The sequence below is a fragment of the Pempheris klunzingeri genome, chromosome 21 (assembly GCF_042242105.1).
Source record: "Pempheris klunzingeri isolate RE-2024b chromosome 21, fPemKlu1.hap1, whole genome shotgun sequence".
Lineage (NCBI taxonomy): Eukaryota > Metazoa > Chordata > Actinopteri > Acropomatiformes > Pempheridae > Pempheris > Pempheris klunzingeri.
In genome coordinates, this window is record NC_092032.1 from 16,315,191 (window position 1) to 16,337,341 (window position 22,151).

At 43.3% G+C, this 22,151-nt stretch overlaps 3 protein-coding genes across 3 annotated transcripts; 2 read left to right on the top strand and 1 right to left on the bottom strand.

Moving 5' to 3' along the window:
- Positions 1-294: 294 nt before the first annotated feature.
- On the bottom strand, positions 295-5,243 carry med1l (mediator complex subunit 1-like). Its single transcript, XM_070853021.1, has 17 exons — positions 5,202-5,243; positions 4,922-5,013; positions 3,767-3,842; positions 3,622-3,676; positions 3,297-3,423; positions 3,191-3,219; positions 2,939-3,010; positions 2,760-2,834; positions 2,447-2,523; positions 2,312-2,374; positions 2,031-2,148; positions 1,822-1,946; positions 1,565-1,680; positions 1,252-1,438; positions 1,046-1,141; positions 758-860; positions 295-652 (listed from the first exon to the last, which is right to left on the bottom strand). Exons 2-17 carry the CDS (start codon positions 5,009-5,011, stop codon positions 295-297), a joined length of 1,767 nt encoding a protein of 588 aa, XP_070709122.1. The 5' UTR covers positions 5,012-5,013; positions 5,202-5,243.
- Positions 5,244-5,521: 278 nt separating this feature from the next.
- ralaa (v-ral simian leukemia viral oncogene homolog Aa (ras related)) lies at positions 5,522-11,859 on the top strand. The gene is made up of 5 exons (XM_070853022.1): positions 5,522-5,682; positions 7,570-7,810; positions 7,942-8,150; positions 8,385-8,559; positions 8,660-11,859. Exons 2-5 carry the CDS (start codon positions 7,697-7,699, stop codon positions 8,780-8,782), a joined length of 621 nt encoding a protein of 206 aa, XP_070709123.1. The 5' UTR covers positions 5,522-5,682; positions 7,570-7,696; the 3' UTR covers positions 8,783-11,859.
- A 937-nt stretch (positions 11,860-12,796) lies between these two features.
- cdk13 (cyclin dependent kinase 13) lies at positions 12,797-21,668 on the top strand. Its single transcript, XM_070853020.1, has 14 exons — positions 12,797-14,877; positions 15,358-15,921; positions 16,031-16,189; positions 16,289-16,428; positions 16,523-16,693; positions 16,801-16,990; positions 17,090-17,146; positions 17,259-17,360; positions 17,473-17,550; positions 17,994-18,110; positions 18,233-18,364; positions 18,471-18,667; positions 19,197-19,700; positions 20,136-21,668. The coding sequence occupies exons 1-14, from the start codon at positions 13,733-13,735 to the stop codon at positions 20,834-20,836; spliced, it is 4,257 nt and encodes a 1,418-aa protein (XP_070709121.1). The 5' UTR covers positions 12,797-13,732; the 3' UTR covers positions 20,837-21,668.
- Positions 21,669-22,151: the final 483 nt, after the last annotated feature.

Below are 22,151 nucleotides of genomic sequence, written 5' to 3' on the forward strand. Positions count from 1 at the left end.
TGAAGAAGGGTCAAGCGCCAAACCTCAAACCTTTGCAGCCGGCAATCTCTGCCACACTGGAATGCATAGTAGGAAACACTTGAGCTTTGTGCCGGAGACGGATGTGATGGTACACAAACTGAATTAACAGTTCCACGGCATGTTTAGGGGGACTGAATACAAGTTGCATGTGACGTGTTTCATGGTAATTCTGATGTTATGTGTGAAGAAAACTGCTGCTTTACCAAAACATTTATTAAAGTCTAAAAAATGACATTTTTAAAGGCTCAAACTCACATGTAATGTACGCTGGTTTCAGATCAGCTCTGACAGTTGGCCATTATTGCTCATCCAGTGTGGAAACACACCCACGGGATTGAAGGGGTAAGGGTTGATAGCAGGGCTTGTGTTTATTTCAGGAAGGAGCTCAGATTTGGCGACAGACATGGCGTAGCGGGCTGAACTAGGAACACTGAAGCTGTGCTCTGGCACAGATGCACTCTGGGAGACCGCGGTCAAGGCGTTGTTGGTGTCGGTCACGGCGGTACTCGAGGGAGATGAGTGGTCATTTTCTGCCTCTGTGGGTGCAAGGCGGCTAGGAGAAAGTGGGGCAGAGGTGACCTCCTCTAGCTTGCTGTACAATGTCCTCAGGGTCACGGGAATGGACATACACCTGAGAGACAGTGTTGGACGAGATGGGGCAAGAAAGCAAAGTTTGGTGACATTTACATTTTTAAATTGGTGATCTTGTAGGTAGATTGAGATTAAAAAGCTATACCTCTTCACGACAGTGGAAATGTATTCCTCCACAGAGCGATCTTCTAGTCCTGCTCCGAACAACCTGCAGGTGATCTGATGAGAATCAGATACGTTCACCAGCACTGTGTCCCAAAAAAGAAAAAAAAAAAAGCACCAATAAGTTCTATTCATCAGATTTCTGTCATTATTTTTCATTACCTTAACATTATTTACCCCCTGAGCTAAAATAAACACATAAATAAAACAGGTTTAAGCATCAGTGATACTGAAGCCTCAGTAGAAACTGTATTCTGTGGTGAATACTCACAGACAGCCAGAGAGTCGGTGTGAGGTCGGTGGAAGGTCACAGAAAAGCTGGTCTCAGACTCCGGAAGGACTTCAAAGTGAAGGTCACAAACTGAACCTGATGGAATAATGGACTTATGATGATCTGATTTTTTCCCCGTCAACTTTGCATGGATGGGTTTGTCCATTACAACATATATCGTGATGTTCTCCCACCCGTTTTGGCACACTGGGAAGCGAAACAGCTCGTCAGCAGGGTGTTAATGGCACACTGATGCCGCAGCAGCTCCAGCAGGGCTGGGACGTGGGCGGGGTGGGTGAAGGGAATACTGTCCACTTCAGCCCCTCTCTGGCTGGGTGTCCCCCAAGCAGCTCCAGGGAGAACATAACTGTGCAGCACGCCACCGGGAAGAGGCTATACAGAAAAAGTCCTTTTGTGTGGTATAGTGCATCCAAAGACCTGCTCAATAATTTAGCTTGAAATGAACCCAGTTACCTTTTAACACAAGTGTGTTGATCTTTAAAAGCAAAACATGCATACCACTGTAAAAATAGCATCCTGCTCATCTGATGTCTCCCCATGGCCGTTTGCATGTCGTCTCATCAGAAGCTTGGACAAGGGTGCCCACTGCAGGTCAACATCTGGTATGGTCACAGCTATGGAATATCAGAAAGGCAGCGCAAGAGAGCATGTGATGGGGTGATGCTAGTGGGATATTAGTCCCAATAAAGAATTTTAAAAAGTAATCTTTACATAAACACATTTCATTTCAATATTATGGTGAAAAGTGGCCCGACCAGTAATTTGGCTGAGCTTGTTTACAAAAACCAAGCTGACTGGTATTGCTGGCTGCACTCTGAGGAGGAAGCAGGCAGGCAGAGTCTCATACGGCACCTCACCCAGCGGCAGGAACACAGGAGAACTGCCACAGGACACAGTTTTGCTATATTAACACCACTGGCACAGACATTCACGTTGAGTGAGAGATTAAACAGTAATACGTTACCCCTGGGGATCCAGCTGTGGTGGCTGTGGGAGCACAGATGCCACCTGAAGTTTGTGGGTCACCTCACTGACGCCTACAGTCACCTGGGCTGCCTGGACGACTGAGTGGACCGTAATTTCTTTATTTAAAAAAAAATAATGCTTTTCAGGAAAAGCTACAATTACCAAGACTTTACACATGCATATAGGAATGTGCTCATGCATTCAAACATCCATTAGTAAACTGTTTTAGTTTACCAACCGGCTGAATCGGAGTTTATTTTGGAAGCTTTGACACCTTACGTAAATCAGAGGTCTTTATCCCATCAGTCGGGTTGATGTAGAACTGGATAGTCAGGGGGGAATCTACAATGATAAATTCAATATCAACTGAAGACTTATGCTTCACTTGTGCTACTGCTTCTTGGTGATACGTACCTTCCTTTCCAGGTATCAAACACCCAATCCTGCCATTGTTAATCATATCCACTTGGGACTCGGAGTCCTTTGACACCCTAAAAATCAGAAAACCTTGTGCTGACTCCAGTTCATATAAGGGCTGCATCAAAGTGAAGTCCTTATGTTACCATTTTATCCAGATAATCAAAATCTGTAATCCAGAAAATATTTGGCCTTTTTTGCTTTGAAAAATGGCAGTTGATTATCAAAAATAGGTGCATATCAATTTGTTTTGACCGACAAAATTAATTCAGCTAATTGCTGTAGGTGATTGGGCATTCCTGTTTCTTACCTTAGCAAGTGTGACATTTGCTGCAGGTCTTTCCAAAGACATTGTAGAGATGCAAACAACTTTAACTTCATTTCACTGAAACAATACAAAATCTCAATAGCTGAATCACTGCAAGAGGCAAACAATTTCAAAAAAAATGTTAGAGGATATATATAAGAATTAGAATTAGGAGTAGGCACTTGTCTCCAGGGATGTTGTACTGGGTGAGGAGAGCAGCCAACTTCATGGAAAACTCTGCAAAATGTTTTGATCTGTGCCAAAAAAAAAACCAAAGAGACCCACACAAAACAGCAACATCATCATCAAAACCATTTATCTTCAGATGCAATCATTTTAAATAGCACCGTCATCTCTGTAGTTTAGGGGATGACAGCACCGCTGCCTGCAAGCAAAATGTCAACATTTTAATTTACCGTGGCTCCAACGCTTACCTCAGCAGCTGAAGAAGGGACTCACTGGGCTGCAGGACATTTCATTTTATCAGTAACAGAGAGTACTGTGAACTGACATATTGGACAGGCAGTGTCGCCCACTTACAACAGGAGCTCCTCCATGTGGGGCCACTTTTACTTCCTCCACCCCACCACTTGGCAGCAACACCACCTCCAGGTAGAACAAATCTGCTGTCAGGTAGCATGTGGCCTCAGTAATGTGAAAGCCCATTCTAGGAATGACAGAATGCGAGTATGGAGGGACATTTGTGCCATCATATTACAATCAAAGAAGTGATGCTCTATAATTAGGAACACATTGTCAAAAGAATAGAAGCAGATGTGAGAAGGCTGTGAAGTCAAATATCACAAGCCCACAATGTCACAAATGACAAGGAAAGGAAAGCGTCATTAGTAAGTCAACTGTCTACCCTTGTTGTTTGGCAATCACTTCCAGACGAGACTTCATGGTATTCATAGAGGACACTGAAACACACAGAGACCGACTTACTCACAGGTAAAGCAATATACATGTGATAAAACACACAGAGAATCATTAGTATACTGTTTGTTTACCATTAAACACTTCCTGGAGCCTCTCCAGAGATCTGACCAGCGGCTCACAGGGGTTGGATTCATCTCTGGATTTGTCCTATTGGGGTACAAAGGGAAGGAAGAAACAACAGCAACAATGGACCAGTTGTGTGGCAATGTCATCCTTGTTTAGACAGGCTCTGGTCCTCCCGGCCCATCCCACAATGCAACACACAAAGTGCACGACACCATGGTGAAGGGAAGTGTTTACATTTGGATGCTTTGCACTTTGGGATGGGTTTGTTTTTACAAACCAGGGAGGCTGTCGCACCTTGATGCTTAAAAATACATCGCACATTGCCTTCAGTATTTTGTTTTGGCAAAGTCTGGTCCCACTAAAGTCCTCTTCAGCGTCACTGCTGGCAGGAAACTGTATGACTAACCCCAGCTGCCTTATCCCTTTGGACCACACATCACTTCAGACCACCAAGTAATCAAGTTTCTTTACCAGACTCAAGAGACTGACCACTGCCAAGCACCTACTTTGTATTAATCCTAAAGTATTATCTACCCTGCTGCTCCACCCATGACAAATCTAAAGAAAACTAACTCACCCTCTCATAGCCTCAGCATACAAGTTAGCATAGGGATACTGAAGCCTTTTTGTTGAATGTAAAAGACATCAGAATCTATTAAGCTTTTGCATGTTTGGATCCCTAAACCTGTAGCCAAATGATATCAATCTGCAAGTGGAGCTTCCTCCAAAGAATGGAGCATTAAGAAATGCCAGGGTAAATATAGCAGGAGCAAACAGATAGTCTTGCCAAACAGGATACTGTGAAATATATTCGAGACGGAGCAAAGGCCGTAAAAACCAATCAAGTAAGTTTGTTTTCTTCCAGAGAGCTTACTGCTCATACTATGCCATGTGGTTGAACACATCTGCTGATCCATCAACAAAGACTTGTGTGTTTCAGGACAGATGATCTCACTCTCAGTGCATCACCACACCAGTTCCTGAGCTGTAGCACATCATCATCATCATCATCATATTAGAGAAGCCATGCAGTGGCTTATAAAGGGGCGCAATTTACAACAATCCTGCCAATGGGAATCTTGTGTGGCCTCCATGATTTGCAGTGTGGCATTTAAAACGGGTTAAAAAGTTAAAAATACCAAAACAGGAAGTTGTTTTACCATGCATCTCCGGACAAGCTGAAAGGTCTCATTCCAGGTCTTCTCTGCAAATTTCAAGTGCAGGTTGGAGATTATGGACTGGGGCTTCATTTCTAAAGCATAAAAGAAATGGAAAAACAATCACAGTCATAATATTACAATTTTAGTATCCACATCTTTAAATTTGTACAAGCCTCTTCTGCAGTTTTAGGCTGTTTTAAAGTACATTTCACAGTAGACAGGCATATTTTGAGTTGCAAATGAACAGCTACTTGTGTGTTAAGATACAATGAAACACTACCTGGTTTCTGAAAGCCTTTCTCATTACTGTTACTCGACAAAGAGCCTCCTCCTGAACAAACGTGCCAACATTTATGCGGATTAGCCAATTAATCAATTATCTGCCACGTTCACTGCCCTTAATCTGTAGCCTACCTCTAAACTCAACCACGACGCAATAATGCAAAATAACTCTTAAATTGTATTATTCTACATACAGCTGTAGTTGGTATTTTTTTATTAGAGAGGAATTAGTGATGCATCCAGGCAAAAAGTAAACCTGTGTGTTGTCTGGTTCTCCCAGGCGGGCGGGCGTTGTCAGACGGAGCCCAGCCCACACTACGTGCAGTCAGCCTGCTGCTAACAGCTACCGGCCAAGTCTCCGGAGTTAGCTTGGGAGCTAGCCATGAGCTAACAAGCAGCTAGCTGGGTCTTCTCATTTTGCCTCCATAACTCAGCCTTCGTGTAACGTCGTGCCAAGGTGAACACAGTATAATTTCCCGGTAGGTGCTGTTATTCACGCAAATGCTGTCGCAATACCCGCTGGTCATGTTTATTCTGTTTATTTTTTTTTGCGTTGCATCATTTTAGTTGTGATTAGCTGCTCGTTATCTCTTGCTAGCCGTTGGGCTGTGTGGCCACCCGAGCTGGCTAGCGAGGAAGCTGCTGAGTTTGGGGAGGAAAGGATCGACTGAACATCTGTTGCTGGGTGTCCCGTTTTTAAGGATTTGCCTTTTTATGCCTCAACACAGCCGCTACCTCCTGCTCTGAACTTCCTCACATGTTAATGAACGGACAGGTGGCGTTAACCTGCTCCCTGGGTTAGTTAGCTTGTTAGCCACATCGCCCACTGAAGTCAACCTGCTAGCTAGTTCACCTGCAGTTTGACATGTCACCAGCTAACTTGCTAATAAGTCAGCATGATTATTAGAGCATTGGTGTGTCGTTATTCGTGATTTCTGTCGTGTTGTCGTACTAATACGGTGAAACTGCCATTTGCTTAGTTGACAGTTTAAACGATATTGTTGTATTCTTGACGTGTGAGTGTTTGTAACGTTGTTGATTAGCTAATTTCATGATCTGATTAATTTAACGAGTACAACGACGCACCTAATTGCAGTTACATGTCATTTTTAGGTAAACATTAAAGCCTTAATACTTGTTATTGCCATTGTATTTCTATTCCCCCTGTAATAGTTTCACATGGGCTTCAACTTGGCTACTTTAAATGTTCCATATGGATAGATCTGGGTTAACATAATATTTACTCAGAACTGTTTAAGAGCCATATTTCCTCCCTGTGGGATATAAATGGTTAAGGTAATAGCACATTGTCCTCTTAACTAAATGGTAATATTGACTTTCAGTGCTTAGACCCTTTTTTTTGTTAATTTATTTAATGACCAACTGGCTGCATTCCCATCTGTATCCCTGATCCCCAGAGCCCTGTGTGGGCCTGTGATGGGAAAGAGCATTACCACTCTCTTCTGGACATCATGGTATTCCCGCAGACTTCTTGGACTGTCCAGCATGGGAAACTGACCACTAAATGGCTTTGGCATGTGTCAGATTTTATCCAGACCTGTCAAAGTTTGGAAAATACTGCCAGATGTTACTCAGAAGCTTTTACTAAATGGCTTTTGCAGGTGTCTCTCGGGTTGGTGGAGTTTGCCTACAGTTAGTCATGATGTACAGTAGTTACGGTTGCTTATTCATATGTCATTGATGTTGCCACGAGCAGTAATTTCCCACTGGTTTTCCTGTTAATTTTGGGTGATCTGTCATTAAGCATGTGAAAGTTAGCTTCATAAGGGAGGTCCTGATTTGATATTTAGCTGATATATATAAGCTTGATGGTAAATGAACCTTTCTTCCCTTCAAGCTGTCATGTTCAGCGATATCTAAGGGAAGCAATTATGGATAAAGAATGAAAAAAAACAAATACTCTCAGAATATTGTTTGGGCAAATGCTGCTAAAGTATAATTTTTCCAGCAATTAAATCTGTTTCTCTTCTGACATTACAAAGAAAAACTATTAAGTGGTCATTGTTCACTATAGCCATGTTAAGGGCCATAAAATCCTTTTATGGACACATAGCTGGCTGCAGGGAGGAGTGATAATGTAGAATACTCATTATAAAGCAGTTTCTAATGCATCAATCTAGTGCCAGTGGTCATCACTACATTTTATCTTGCTGCAGTCTTAATCGAGTACAGAGAATAACCCTCTGCGCTACATTTGTGGTCTAACAGCAGTTTCCTTTGGCTTTATTTTATTGCTACAAGACACACTGATGGCTATGCAATCTAACTGCAGAAATGGAATCCGTCTTTGAAATGATGATGAAACATCTCAGGATTTCCTCTCTCTTTTTTTTTTTTCTCCCCAGGAATTATCATTGGTCCTTTGTTGCAGCTGAAATCCTCTGACTGATTTTTACGGTCTCTATTTCACAATCCTTTTCTCCACCTTGAATTTTTTCCCTTTCTCACTCGGACCTCTCCGTACACAGAGCCATGGCAGCTGCTAAGCCAAAAGGGCAGAACTCCCTAGCCCTTCACAAAGTGATTATGGTGGGCAGTGGAGGAGTGGGGAAATCAGCCCTTACTCTCCAGTTCATGTATGATGAGGTGAGCAACTTTACATCTAGTAGTTAAGTAAGATTTAAGTTTCTGAGGTAGGAACGTTTCTCTTGTTTGCATAATGGATGCCCAAGTTTACCACAGTTGTTAACATAATGTTGTTGTTTTTTACCTCGTAGTTCGTTGAAGATTATGAGCCCACCAAAGCTGACAGCTACAGGAAGAAGGTGGTGCTGGACGGAGAGGAGGTACAGATTGACATCCTGGACACAGCTGGACAAGAGGACTACGCAGCCATTCGGGATAACTACTTCCGCAGTGGCGAGGGCTTCCTCTGTGTATTTTCCATCACAGAACTGGAATCATTTGCAGCAACAGTAGACTTCAGGTCCAGAAGCATTTCATTACAGTCCATTAGAATTTAATGACAGTGACCATTAGGTGTCTTCCCTCTGCTAAAACGCACAAGCAATGAACGCTGTTTGACATTTTGGAACCTCATCCGAGGCAGCTGTATTTTCTACAATTCTACCTCATTAGCATAATGCTTAAGGCTACTTTAGCAAGCAGCAGTCCATTTATTTACATAATTCATGGCTGAGTGACATTTCCTGTTTTGCAGGGAGCAGATTCTGCGAGTGAAGGAGGACGAGAACGTGCCCTTCCTCTTGGTTGGTAACAAATCAGACTTGGACGACCGACGGCAGGTTAGCGCAGACGAGGCGAAGGCACGTGCCGAGCAGTGGGGAGTGTGCTATGTGGAGACTTCTGCCAAAACCCGTGCCAATGTTGACAAAGTAAGTTTGACTAGCTAAAGACGGGCATTCCTGGCTTAATACGTTCATGCCGCTGATATTGAGCAAAAAGATAAATCACCACGTTTTTGTTTTTAAACAGGTGTTCTTTGACCTGATGAGAGAGATCCGAGCGAGGAAAATGGAGGACAGCAAAGAGAAGAATGGGAAGAAGAAAAGTAAAAGTTTGGCCAAGAGAATTAGAGAGAGATGCTGTATTTTATAGTGGTAAAAGAGAGCAGGGTAGCTGCTTATGTACATATACATTTCTCAGACTTTTGCATTTATTTTGTGCCCATACCTGACCACGACTTTGAGTTCCTGGCTAACAGGACATCTGACCGTGTGTCAGGGCGTAGTAAGGTGGCACTCCATACACCATTTATAGCTCTAACTTTTTATGTGCTGACACTCCAAATAATTTATGTACTCTCTCTCTCTCTCTGTTACTCTGAACACATAACAGAGTTTAATAAATGGATGGTGTTTAATTTAGGTCTAAGCTTGACCAGAGGCTAAGCCCTGAAATGTTACAAAACCTTTCAATGTAAAGTTTGATGTGTATAATATATTCAGACAACTGTGCAGTTCAAAAGATACAACTGAAAGTGTCAGAGCCAAGGTTTAAATGGGGAATATGTAACTGGAGCTTGGGTAGGAAAGGTAAGTTAACAGACTCTGTGTATTGTCAACCCAGAATTCATCAAGTGCCACCAAGGAAATGTACGTTGCACTGGTGAATCTATGAAGCATTTTAATTGAACGATTGTCACGTTAATTAAGCCACAGACGAAATTTGATGCCATTCCTATTTGTTGTTTTACACTTCAGTTTTACTACATCGTATGCTTGTGAACACTTTTGATTTGTGAAGTCAAATGTTTTATTTTCTCCTCTTACCATATCAACCGATGTAAGATAAGCGCACTAATGTTTCCACTCCCTTCCCCCTCCGCGTCACTTTGTTGAGTCCTCTCAAATGCACAAACAACATTGATCATTACCCTTAAATCTGTGAGGGATTTTACAACACTTGAACTTTTTTTTTCAGTTCTAACATTTCAGAAGTTTTACCTCACTCGGCTAATGACTTTCATTGCCTTTTTTTTTTTTTTTTTTTTGTTTGCGGTAAAGGAATCCCTGGTGCTCTGATATAAGGCGATTCCACAACACTACATCCTTTACAAGCTGTCGTTAACACATCGTCAAGTTGACAAAATAAATTGCTTCCAGTCATGTAAAGGTTTCTTTTGCCAACTTAAGTTTTCCTGGCTCAGACTTTTAATAACCAACCTTGTATTCCTGTATCCCTCTTTTTTTATTTAAATGTATTTCTTAAGTGAGAAGAAGTTCATGGATAGAGGCCCTGTAAGGCATAGAATATTTAAAAAAGATAGAAGTGAGGCGGTACCTGTCCAAAAAAAGTTGCTCTCAGTCACCAAAGAAAAATGCTAGCTATCGCAAACAAGTGCCCACTTATTAATGGAAGTGAATGACAACTTGCTCCAGTAATCATCAGAATGAAGCACCGCTGTGTTTTATGGAAAACTATCTTTGTAAAACTGATGGAGGCAAACATGAAGGGGTGTCTAACTTGAAGAATTTAATTCTGAACAGCCTGGGATAGAAATGTAAGGTTATGAAGGATTTAGTATTTCATGTACAGTGCATCACTGTTGCCTCTCTGTCCATTGTGAATGTGAACAAACCCCTCCCCAAACAGCCACCCTGTCTGGCTGTAATCTTAGGCTGCCATGATGTGCAGAGTTTAGAGCCCATTGACATTCTGCTTTGTTGCGTTTTGTGTAAGGCTACCCGGTGTTTTAATGCTGTAGTAGCATCTCAATGAAATACCTGCTCATGTACTAATGATTTAAAGAGATGATTGAAGCAGTGTAAAAAAAAAATTGGCAAAATGAGAATGTTATAGACGTTTATCGGCAAATTTGCAGACCTAAAGACACTGTGAAATCTGCCCCTCCATTTTTGTAGTTTCCCTTTACGACTGAGCCACGTTTTTTTTTTTTTTTGTTCAAGCAGAAAGCTTCTAACTTATTTAAGATAACTTATTTTATTGTTTTCAGTTGTTTTTAAAGTCTTACCACCTTCCAGAGATTGTTGCCACGTTTCACTCTGATCCAGTTTAAGTCATGAACGCGAGGGTAAATGTGTGTGTGTGCTGACAGACAGTCACAGCTCACCATTTACATGAAAGGTTTCCTCCACCAATAGGATGGCCCACACTGGAGTCTATGCAAAAATGATTGTTGTAATTGAAGAAAAGAAGGAGAGACTGAAGCTTGGAAACAACTTAAAGCACTGTTAGTGTCTATAAACTACTTTTAGTAAGACTTGAGTTTGATAAATGTGAACCATTTTTTTTTATTTCACAATACTTAACATTGTCTCATTGATTCCCTGAGTTAATACATGAACGCTAAAGAATCCCTGGCTTTGATTGCAGACTTTGTCATGTATATTCATTGTACAAAAAAAAAAGGCAGTAATGCAGAAGAATGTCTGTGGTATTTCTTGCTAACTGAAAAGCACACAGTGTAGAGAGTTTAAAGTTGGGAGATGGGATATGTGAGGCACACTCCAACCCAAACTGTTAGAAACCCATGGCAGCAGAGTGTTTGGAAAGTAGTTAGGGTTAATATATTCTAAGGGCTAACCTCCAGTTCATCACACCATGATTGAAGCACCCCTGAAAGTTAAAGTGAGCGGTGCATGAACTGACATCTAGTGTAAGAGTCACAGCGTACCTTCAGAAGCTTACAGCCATTACATTATCTGCTGTGTGTCTTCATCGTTTAGGACTGCAGAAGCTACTATGCTTAAAGTGACCACCATAGTGCTTGCTTACTGTAACATTGGCTTAACGCACTCTAATTCTTGTTTCAGAGCAAACACTCATGATCATTCTAATACTTTTCTTTGTCTTCATGTATAATTCGATAGACTTGATGGCCCAAATATTTTCAGTGGGATTAAAGGGGTGATACTAAAACAGATATTTGTGTGAAAGCTATGAGGAAACTGTCCTACTGGGTATTCAAATAACTTGTTTTGCCTTTTATATAAATACCCTTGGATTTAAAAAAAAAAAATAGATATCTATGTCTTTGATTGGATGGTTGTATGTATGCCATCAATTAAATGTTTCCTTCATGTTTACTTATTTTGAACATAACCACTAATGTAGCCTATCTGTTTGTGAATGCAAGAGGTGAAGCTTACATTTCAATTAATTTTTTGTGAGTTCTTTGGAAATGGCAAATAAAGTGGATATTACTAATAACATTTTCCAAATGTATTCAGATGTTCTTTGTGAGACTGCGTCACCAAATGCGCAACTTCTTCTGCACTGTGACTGCTGTTGATCAGATTAGTCACACAAGCCAATCTTTTCACATTGTCATTAATTTCCTTATGACTCAACCTCAAATTTATCAACTATGTGGGCAGTTTTTGAGGCGAAATTTAACTGCACTAAATTGCTGCTCTGTAATGATGGTGCAGACAGCTTATCTCTGTGTTTTCACAATCACTCTGACTCTTTATGCTGCATATATGGTCCTCCTAATGCTTGGTTATGCCAATGTCATGGAGGAGGATAAGAGGAGCTATTGATTTACCAGAGTACAGAGTGGATATATTGCAGCTGCTGCATGCTGTTTTATAACAGCGCAACTTGATAGGCCTGCATTGCCCAATACAGACAACCTTTGATTACTACAGAACTGGGAACATGCACATTCCTTTAATATAAGCACATTTTATGAATACATATTTATTAGATGTAAAAAAAATACACTGAAAGGAGTGAAGCGCTAATGTACACGGTTGAGAAGTGCACCATATGCATCATACAAGTAGCCTACAATAATTTATGTTACATCTTAAGCGTGTAATGTAGCAGAAGCACATCAATCTTTCATTGTTTCTGTTTTATTATTCTGGCAAATATGTGTATGATGGTTGTGAGAGAATCCAAACAAGTAGGTTAATGTCTGGAAAGCCTGTTTTCAAATGCTCTAGTATGTTGCTCATGGAAAATCAGACACTACCTTTTTTTTTTATAACCCTTGTTTGATGAGGACATGTTTATTTCGTGTGATCTTGCTGTTATTATTTAGAATTTATTTTGAAGGTAGGGGTTTCCCTTGGTGGTGACGTAACCACTGATCTGGATTACGCATACGGGTACCATTGGTTCACACCGACGCACAAGGCCTGTAGTTTGAAAGCTGTCTGGGCCCAGCGAGTTGTAGCCACATTGCGAACAAAGTTACATTATTTTGGAAGAAATACAAGGAATTGTTGAGCCATTTTGCCCGGAAAGACGTTTGCTACTTTTGTACCATGCGGTGGTAAGAGGGAGCAACAACCCGGCGGGATACGTGGAGGCAGACGTGCTTTTTTTCAATGCTTTTAGTTGCATTGAACTCCAACGCAAGGAGAAAAGAAAGCTAGCTGGCTAAGGCGCTAGCGGCTAGCTGGCTGGCTAGCTAGCGGCGGCTACTCAGCCAACTCGTGTGCTATTCACTTCCTTGTTGCACATTGGAGAGTGATGGAAGGCGAGAAGAAGTTTGTGAGAGGGAGACGGAGTTTTTTACTTCCACTTTAACATCATCTGGTTCATGGATTTACGTGCTTGCACGAACCGCAACATTTCGGAACAACTGGATTTTAAATTCAGAGGCGCTTTGGGCCTGTGCTTTGACCATGAAATGGAATGCGACTGTCTAGCTGTACAGAGTTAGCAATCGGAGGCTAGCTGGCTAAACCGACTACCATTAGCTAGCCGATCTGGGAGATGTCCGTCCTGGAGTACAATGGTTGAGCATCAACTGTCTGTAGAGCTAAACACCATAGTCTGGATTTTGTATGACGGAATCTGCGGGCATCAAGTGTCATGATTCACCGTCTAGGGTAACTCACTTTTTTCTGGAGCCTCGTACAAGCTAGCTTTGCAATGCTAATGTTAAGCTTGTGATTTGGCTAGCTAGCTAGCTGACTCTCTAATTGTGAATTTGCTGTAACGATAGCTAACTAGCCTGTTACACAGTTAGCCCAATGTTTTGTTCCACAACACAGCAAGGAACATAGCTTATAGGCAAAGTATATAATATAAAGATAATTCTCGTGGCTGTAGGGTTTATTTAGTAGATAAATGCCTAATTCGGAGGTGCTTCGTGAGGGTCGGGGACGGAGCCCCTCTGCACAGAGAAATGCTAACAGGCAGGACAGGCGTAGTAAACCAGGGAGCGGTGCTGCTCAGCGAGAGAGGCACCGTGAGAAGAGGCGGTCATCTGCGTCCAGAAGAAAGAAACGCAGACAGGCCAGGGAGAGAGACTTGTGGCATACCGGTACAGCAGAAGACCCTGGCAACGGCCGAAAAAGCACTTTTGAAAAAGAGGCTGAACTTCGGACACTGGTAGAGTATGATGATGTGAGCTCTCAGTCGGAGCGGTTTTCTGGGAGCCCCTCTCCTAAACTTGACCCCCATGCTGACAGGCTCTCAGTGGAGCGACTCAGCGATGCTGAGTTTGACTATAATGGACCAGCATCCCCAGACAGAAGTCACCCGAGAGACCGGGAGGCAGTATGCATCAGCAAGGACGAACAAACAAGAGGACCATCCGAGAAGAGCAGGCAAGAGAAGGAGCAAGGCAGGAAAAAAGACCGCCAGAGCCGTGAGAGAGACTCCTCAAAAGCCAGGAGTGGGGGTAGCCTGAGTGGCTCCAAAAATCACAGAGACACTACAAGGAGCAATGACAGAAATGGTAAAAGGACGTCTGCATCTCAGTCCTCACAATCTGCAGATAAAAGGGATTCAAAAAGGCACAGAAGTAAAACAAGATCGGACAAAGAGCCCCCGTCTGCATACAGAGATGCTCCACAATCTTACAGAGATGACCGTGAAGACCTCAGGGCATACAGGAGAAGTCCTGGTTTCAAAGCAGAAAGTCCCTATGGGACATCATATTCATATAGCTACCAGTCTCCTGGTGGTTATAACCAGCTAATATCTAGACGAAGTCCAACTTATGGGAGCAAAAGAGCCTCTCCCAGTTCTACATATTACAGTCGGGATGCTGATACGTATGGGGCATACGGTATGGCAAAGTCACCCAGTACATACTCCAGCAACAAAAGGAAGCGATCCCCCGCGAGCCCAGTGAACTGGAGAAGGTCCCCAAGCTACGGCCGACACAGTCCGTATGAGCAAGGAGAGTTTGGCTCAAGTCCTTATGGAAACCGCAGGAGATCACGGAGTCCGTACAGGAAGTCCCTGAGCCCAAGTCCTGATGTCAGGTGAGTTCTTATGAAACAGCTTATAGGATGATGTGTTTCATTTGTTGGTTGTGGTGTATTTATATGATGGTTTATAATAAGCAAGCTCTGCTCAAAATTTGTTGGTTTAGCTTCATGTAGTAATTTCGATTGAATAAAACATTTGTAAACTCAAACTTGGCTCCACCAAATTCAATGCAGATTGTATTTTTTACAGTTTGTCCTTGTAGGGGCTGCACGATTATTTCAAAGTTTTTAACATTTATATTTAGCGTAGCCTCATGTTTTCTTTCAGTGTTAGCTGAATTGACAGTCTATAAAATGTAAAAAAAAAAAAAAAAAACTTGTGCCACTGCAAGTTTTAGGATGCATGTAACAACTTGATTTCTGTGTCTATTCATGCAGCAGCATTCTTCAAATATAGATATCCACTGGATTTAAAAAAAAAAAAGTCACATGAAGTGTGTGATGTTGAAAAAATTCTTGTCATTTTCTTTCCAGGCGTTCTGCTAGGTCACGTAGCAGAAGTCCATATTCATCCACAAGGCATTCACGTTCTCGCAGCCGTCACCGCCACTCTCGCTCTCGCAGTCGCCCCTCTAGCCTCTCACCAAGCACGCTCACCTTCAAAACCAGCCTCGCTGCTGAGCTCAGTAAGCAGAAAAAGGCTAAAGCTGCAGAAGCCGCTGCCAAGGCCAAGAACTCCAGCAACACATCCACCCCAACCAAGGGTTCCTCATCTGCTCCCCAGCCCAGTCCAAAGTCCAATCACTCATCCAGAAAGGGCCGCCCTCCATCTCCACCACAGCCGGAGAAGGGTCCCAGAACTCCCACAGCGAGCCAGCCTCAGTCCCCCTCAGACAGGTCCAAGAGGGTCGCGGACCACCAGACCAGCAGGGACAGAGACGGAAAGGGGAAAGATGACTCTGTACATCGTGACAAAAGGAAAGCTCCTGCGCCTGGACAGAGCAAAGACAAGGAGCGAGCCACTATTCCACTCATCTCTACTCTAGCATCCCTACCATTACCCCAAACAGTTCTTGAGCACATTGATAAAGGAGAAAGGTATGGGCGTGTTGTTGTGCCAGTTGACCTAGAATATTTCTGCAGCTTTATACTTCATTGTCAAGACTTACACTCTGTATCTCTGTTTTTTTTTTTCTCCTATTATCAGCTTGAAGGACAGCTTGCTCTCAGGGAAGAAAAAGTCAGAGAGGAAGGCCCGCCAGCTTCTCACTGACTTGCCTCTCCCCCCCGAACTTACTGGTAGCGCGTCATCCCCGCACAGCCCGCCTGAGGATAAAAAGGCCCAAACACTTCGCCGAAGACCCAAGTATGTTATGGTGCATGTAGTGCCGTGCTGTCTTTTCTTCTGATACTGTTTGCTGTATATTCACTTTTCTCCCACTGAAATATTTCTTGTAATTCCCAGAATCTGTGGCCCAAGATACGGTGAGATTAAGGAAACTGAGATAGATTGGGGAAAGCGCTGTGTGGACAAATTTGAGATCATTGGAATCACAGGTGAAGGCACCTACGGTCAGGTGTACAAAGCTAAAGACAAAGACACTGGTGAGTTGCACAATCAGAAACACAAGCCGGCACTGTCTTTAAGGAGAGACCAGCTCATCAGCCTTGACATGCTGTTCTTTCTTCTGTTTCACAGCTGAAATGGTGGCTTTGAAGAAGGTTCGACTGGACAACGAAAAGGAAGGCTTCCCAATCACGGCTATCAGAGAGATTAAGATTTTGCGACAACTCAACCATAAGAGCATTATAAACATGAAAGAGATCGTCACAGACAAGGAAGATGCTCTAGATTTCAAGAATGATAAAGGTAAATTATGTTTTCATTCCTGTCAGCTCTGTGATTCTGCCACACCACATCTTTTTGTTTCATATATGATATTTTCTGGTGACTAAGTCTACATTCTCTCATCTCAGGCGCTTTCTATCTTGTATTTGAATACATGGACCACGACCTGATGGGTTTGCTCGAGTCGGGCTTGGTCCATTTCAACGAGAGCCACATCAAGTCTTTCATGCGACAGCTGCTGGAGGGCCTCGATTACTGCCACAAGAAGAACTTTCTGCACAGAGACATCAAGTGCTCCAATATTCTGCTCAATAACAAGTGAGTCTTCAATATTTCAAACAGAATGGACAGTTTTTATGTTACTGTCACATCCGCTTTCCTGACCAAATGTAATTTGCTCTTTCCCCTCCTAATCAGAGGTCAAATAAAGCTTGCAGACTTTGGTCTTGCACGGCTGTATAACTCTGAAGAGAGGTGAGCCTCCCATGTTCTTGCTTAACACCAGTTAATATTCACAATTATTTTCATACTTGTGTGTATGAGATAATAACAAATGTACCGTCTTGCCTTTTGTTCTCGTTTTCAGTCGTCCGTACACCAATAAAGTGATTACACTATGGTACCGTCCCCCAGAGCTCCTTCTGGGAGAAGAGAGGTACACGCCAGCTATTGACGTGTGGAGCTGCGGGTAAGAGCAGGACTGATATTGACTTACTTTATTTAATGTATGTCTCTTTATTACCCACTCTGTATTCTTCTATTATTATTTTAATGATTCATTGTATCTTATTTCTTCACAGATGCATTCTTGGAGAACTGTTCACAAAGAAACCAATTTTCCAGGCCAACCAGGAGCTCGCCCAGTTGGAGCTTATCAGGTAGGTTTAGGCTAAATCAGGAAAAAATGTTGATATTTAAAAAAGGAGATTTTGGTGGTTCCCACACAGTTTCCAGCATCTTAAACAGGAAGAGAAATGTTGCAAATTTTTTCCACTGATAGTCTCAATCGACTATAATGCTACGCAGCCACATGATGTGTTTTGATTAACAGGCCTCACTTGTTTCCTCATAACTGCCCTTGTTAGAGGAAATGTGGAGGTGGTGTTTTAACAGATCTTTTTTAGCAGTGATTTCTGTGTCGCACTTTGCAAAGTACAACATTAGTGGTGGCGAGGGAGGAGAGAAAATAGGCTCTAATGAAGGCAAATATGATGCTTACAAATAGCACAAGGCAGGCTAGTGCTCTGGCTGTTCACTGTCACTGTTGCCTATGGTGTCCTCACACTGCTGTGTTCAGCGTAACCACATTTCTGTCTTTTAGCCGAATATGTGGAAGCCCCTGTCCTGCTGTCTGGCCAGATGTGATAAAACTTCCATTCTTCAACACCATGAAACCAAAGAAACAGTACAGAAGACGGTTACGGGAGGAGTTTGCTTTGTGAGTTAATATAGATTATATAGTTTATATATAATGTACATTATGTCTGATTTAATAGTTAACTAATCAGCAGCCTCTAGCTGTGCATTGTACTGAAATCTTGAACTTTCGTTTTTGTCCAGCATCCCTCCATCTGCCCTGGACCTGTTTGACCACATGTTGAACTTGGACCCCAGCAAACGCTGTACAGCTGAACAAGCGTTAGGCAGCGAGTTCCTCAAGGACGTGGACCCAGACAAGATGCCCCCACCAGAGTATGTTTGCTCCATGTTGCCTCAACATGTTTATCTTACAGTTTAATACCAGGATTACAGAATGCTTAACGCTCTTTCTCTATGTTAACTGTTCCCGTCCCTCCAGTCTTCCACTATGGCAGGACTGTCATGAGCTGTGGAGTAAGAAACGTCGGCGACAGAAGCAAATGCCAGAGGAACTGGCAGCTCCCAAGGCGCCCCGTAAAGAGCTGGGCCTTGACGACAGCCGCAGTAACACCCCCCAGGGCTTCCCTGCTCCTGGAGGTATCAAAGCTCAGAATGCGGCTGCTTCTGCGCTGCTGGGTGAGTTAAACCTCTGTTTGTGTTTGTATTGTCTTATTATTAACATGTCACTCACAGGGAAAGAGGTTTCAATTGCACTGCTGTACATGATACATGGGTAACTTAATACTTGTATTTAAGTTTTAGAGGTCATAAAAGCTCTGCTGGTTTGTAGAGTAATTAGTCCTCAATGCAAAACACTTCTCTGACCTAGAATGTAAGTCATTCATTCACTTACTGGCTTAGCTAATCTGTGTTTTGCATGTCTTCTGAAGCTCAGTCGATTCCTTTCTACAGTACTGTTGAACTGTGTTGCTTCTTCATACTGGTCTTGGTCACTGTTTTCTTTTTTACATTAATTTCATGTAAGATAGTGATTGTGAAGGTAATTTTAGTTGGCATTAAATGGTGTTTAAAATATATTGTCACAAAAACATTTACTGCCCATCACAATGAGTGGAAATGGTTTTAAACTGGAGCTTTTCATCCCAGATATGTGTTCCCAAGGTTAGCTCCTTACTCGGGTTAATTTTCCTAGTTTTTCCTACAGATGCAAAGGGTCCAAACTCCCAGTTAACCCAGGAGCAGCTGGCAGTCCTCCTGAACTTCCTCGGCCAACCCAAGAGTGCAGTCAACACGGCCCAGTTTGTCCAGTCTATGAGCACAAAGGTCAATCAGGAAACATTACAGCAGCTCTCCAAAGCCCTAGCTCCAACTGACCCAGCGGAGCCGCCTCCTCTTCAGCCTACACCCACCAAGCCTCCCCAGCCAGCTGCTCCTGCCGGAGTGCCCCGCACACCCCCAATGCCCAAGCCTCCTTCGCCCCCCATGTCTGCCCCATCAGGTATTCCAGAAGGAGAGGCCGCAGCTGCCACGCAGACGGCCATGACGATGCTGCTGGCTCAGCTCCTCCAGGCACAGCAGGCTCAGAGGCAGGAATCAAGTGATGGTGGAGAAGGGGTGGAGAGCACCAACCCTGCAGGAGGAGCACCAGGGGGGCAGCTTCTACCTCCAGAGGTCAAACAGCCTCCAGAGCCAAGCCCGGTCTCTCCAGGTAACCCTCGTCCTATTTAATCTTTTCAGTCAGACAGCTTAACACAGTGTGGAGTATCCCTTTCTGCTTGGGGTCCAGGAAGTTTTTTTTAAAACTTTTTAACAATATGTCAATGAGAGATTTATTCTTCGGTTTAAAAGACATTAGTTTACCAAATGGAATCGTGTATAAAGACAACAGATTGCCAAGAATGTACCCAAGGGAACATAGTCTACGGGTGGACTGTCTGAACTAAACAAGTGAAGTACATTAGGATCACGGTCTGTCAATTGACGGTTGTGGAAAATAAGAAATCAACACCTTTTCCAAACAATTTATTAAGACATTACAGCAGCATAAGAAAATAATCTAAATGGTTACTGAACAAAGAAAATGAATACAACAATAAGAAATACTATCTACTACCCAACATAATGTTGTAATTCTGTATTTCAGTGTCTGAAGTAGGTGGAGTGTCCATCCTGCCCCCTGACCAGAGACCACCTGAGCCTCCAGAGCCTCCTCCACATGCTGACCTGGACTACCGGCAGCCACCACCTGAACCCAAGACTGGCCACGCTCCCCCTATAGCGTCTGCAGGTGGAAGTGATGGAGGGAGACCCCCAGAGCCAGACTACCCACCTCTCCCCACTGCAGAGGGGCCTGGATACGGGGGAGACTACAGCCATCCACCCCCTCCACCCTTCACTCCTGCAGGCTTTGGCGACGGCTACATGGGTCACATGTTAGGTGGAGGCCTGCCACCTCACGCTCTGAGAGAAGTGTTCAGCGGACAAGGACAGGCTGCCGGCTCCTCGTCTGCTGCAGGCGCCCTGCCCCCGGCCCACCCCGACCCCTTCCCTCCAGGCGCTGGAGCCACTGGACCCAGCAGCATGGTGTTCACTGGGGACAAGGACCACCGCTTCAAGTACAATCACAGCCCTTTACCTGTGGAGGGACAGCCTAACCCCAGTGCTATCCACCTGTACAACCACGCCATGGCTAGAAAGGACGGCGTACCTCCTCCCCCACCCATCCCAGCACCAGGACAACCCTGGGGCTCCCCTTCTCAAGTCGGGGCTCCACCACTACCCCTCGGCTTTGTCCCGCACGTGAACTCAACGGCAACAATCAGAGGACGAGGCCTGCCTTTCTGAAAGACTGGAAATATGAAATGGCAGTTTGTAACAATGGACGAAACGCCAGAGGACTCAGCTCTGTGGCTGAAGCCGCTCAGGCCAGACCAGACGGATCTGGAGATGCACACTCAGTTTGTAATAACTTAAATCTGTGTAAGGCATTGTATTCCTCCTCAGTCTGGAATGTGGAGTCTCTTGCAGAAGGACAGCTGAATAACACCGGAGGAGCTTTTCTTGCTCATACCATTTTCATATTTTTTTGTAAACTATTCTGCTGTCTTTTAAATTAAACTTTTACCTTTTTTGAGTGTACATTTATCAGGCCGGGTAAATTTTAAATCTCTACCTTAGCCTTTCTGTAATTGCTCCAGGGCAGACTAGTATTAATGTTTTGCACTACTGACTGAAGTAGGCGGAAACTATTTTAGCTATGAAAGGAAATGTGCTTCATCTGCACAGTTAGGAGTATGACCAGTAATGTAGTGTCCTTCTTTTATGGCCATGATTATGTTGAAACAACGATGGCTCAGTTGATTGGGTTGAAGGCTTAGGTATCAGCACAGGGAGCTATTTGAGGAAAAGGACTGGTCCAGACAAACTGGTAGCACTTGGACGACTCCAGCAAATCTGATCTGACTTCGTGGAGAAAGGCTGTTTTCACTTTAAATTCCACATGCCTTTTTGCCAATAGGTGTTGTAAAATCATAAGCAGAACAAAACCACACGTAACCCCAGTTCAAAAAGAAAACTGTCTTTTTTTTTTTTTTTCTTTTTTTTTTTGTACTAAAATGATTTTGTCCCTCTCCCTCCTCCTTTGGCAAATGTTTATTAAAGAAATGCCAACAACGAATCAGTCTGTTTGCTTACTACAAGTCTTGTTTAACACACATTGTAAATGACCAGCCATGTCCTCATAGAACACACCACTGGATGGCAGTGTCATGTCGAGTATTAACACACTCACTCTCCTGCTCATTGCAACAGATGAATATGGTTTCTGTGATGCAGATTGACATTCAGTGCTGCAACTGTAGTGGAACGCACTCACTTGTAAGTCTCACTCAAAACCAACAGACTGTAGCAGCCATGATTTCTCTGGCGCTAAATCTTGACACTCCGAGCGTATACGCCATTCATAAGATGACAAGCTCCTTGAGTCAGTCGGCATAATGCAAATAGACATTTTGGCTGTATTCTTGGCAGGAAAACCCTTATCGTTTTAAAAAGACACTGCCAGGTTAGTACCGCAGAGACTCTTTATCAAGGGAGACATGGCCGAGGAGATAGCAGCGCACATCAAGTTTCAGACAACCAATATACAACCTCAAATACA

What these genes read in the sequence shown, in the direction of transcription:
- med1l (XM_070853021.1), bottom strand. Translation starts at nt 5,011, where the DNA reads ATGAAGCCCCAGTCCATAATCTCCAACCTGCACTTGAAATTTGCAGAG. An exon ending in GATAAAGACCTCTGATTTAC is followed by an intron (nt 2,149 to 2,311) that starts GTAAGGTGTCAA and finishes TTTTAAATAAAG; the next exon opens with AAATTACGGTCCACTCAGTC. An exon ending in CCACAGCTGGATCCCCAGGG is followed by an intron (nt 1,947 to 2,030) that starts GTAACGTATTAC and finishes GTCCTGTGGCAG; the next exon opens with TTCTCCTGTGTTCCTGCCGC.
- ralaa (XM_070853022.1), top strand. Translation starts at nt 7,697, where the DNA reads ATGGCAGCTGCTAAGCCAAAAGGGCAGAACTCCCTAGCCCTTCACAAA. An exon ending in TCCAGTTCATGTATGATGAG is followed by an intron (nt 7,811 to 7,941) that starts GTGAGCAACTTT and finishes TTTACCTCGTAG; the next exon opens with TTCGTTGAAGATTATGAGCC. An exon ending in GCAGCAACAGTAGACTTCAG is followed by an intron (nt 8,151 to 8,384) that starts GTCCAGAAGCAT and finishes CCTGTTTTGCAG; the next exon opens with GGAGCAGATTCTGCGAGTGA.
- cdk13 (XM_070853020.1), top strand. Translation starts at nt 13,733, where the DNA reads ATGCCTAATTCGGAGGTGCTTCGTGAGGGTCGGGGACGGAGCCCCTCT. An exon ending in CACATTGATAAAGGAGAAAG is followed by an intron (nt 15,922 to 16,030) that starts GTATGGGCGTGT and finishes TCCTATTATCAG; the next exon opens with CTTGAAGGACAGCTTGCTCT. An exon ending in GACAAGATGCCCCCACCAGA is followed by an intron (nt 18,365 to 18,470) that starts GTATGTTTGCTC and finishes CCGTCCCTCCAG; the next exon opens with TCTTCCACTATGGCAGGACT.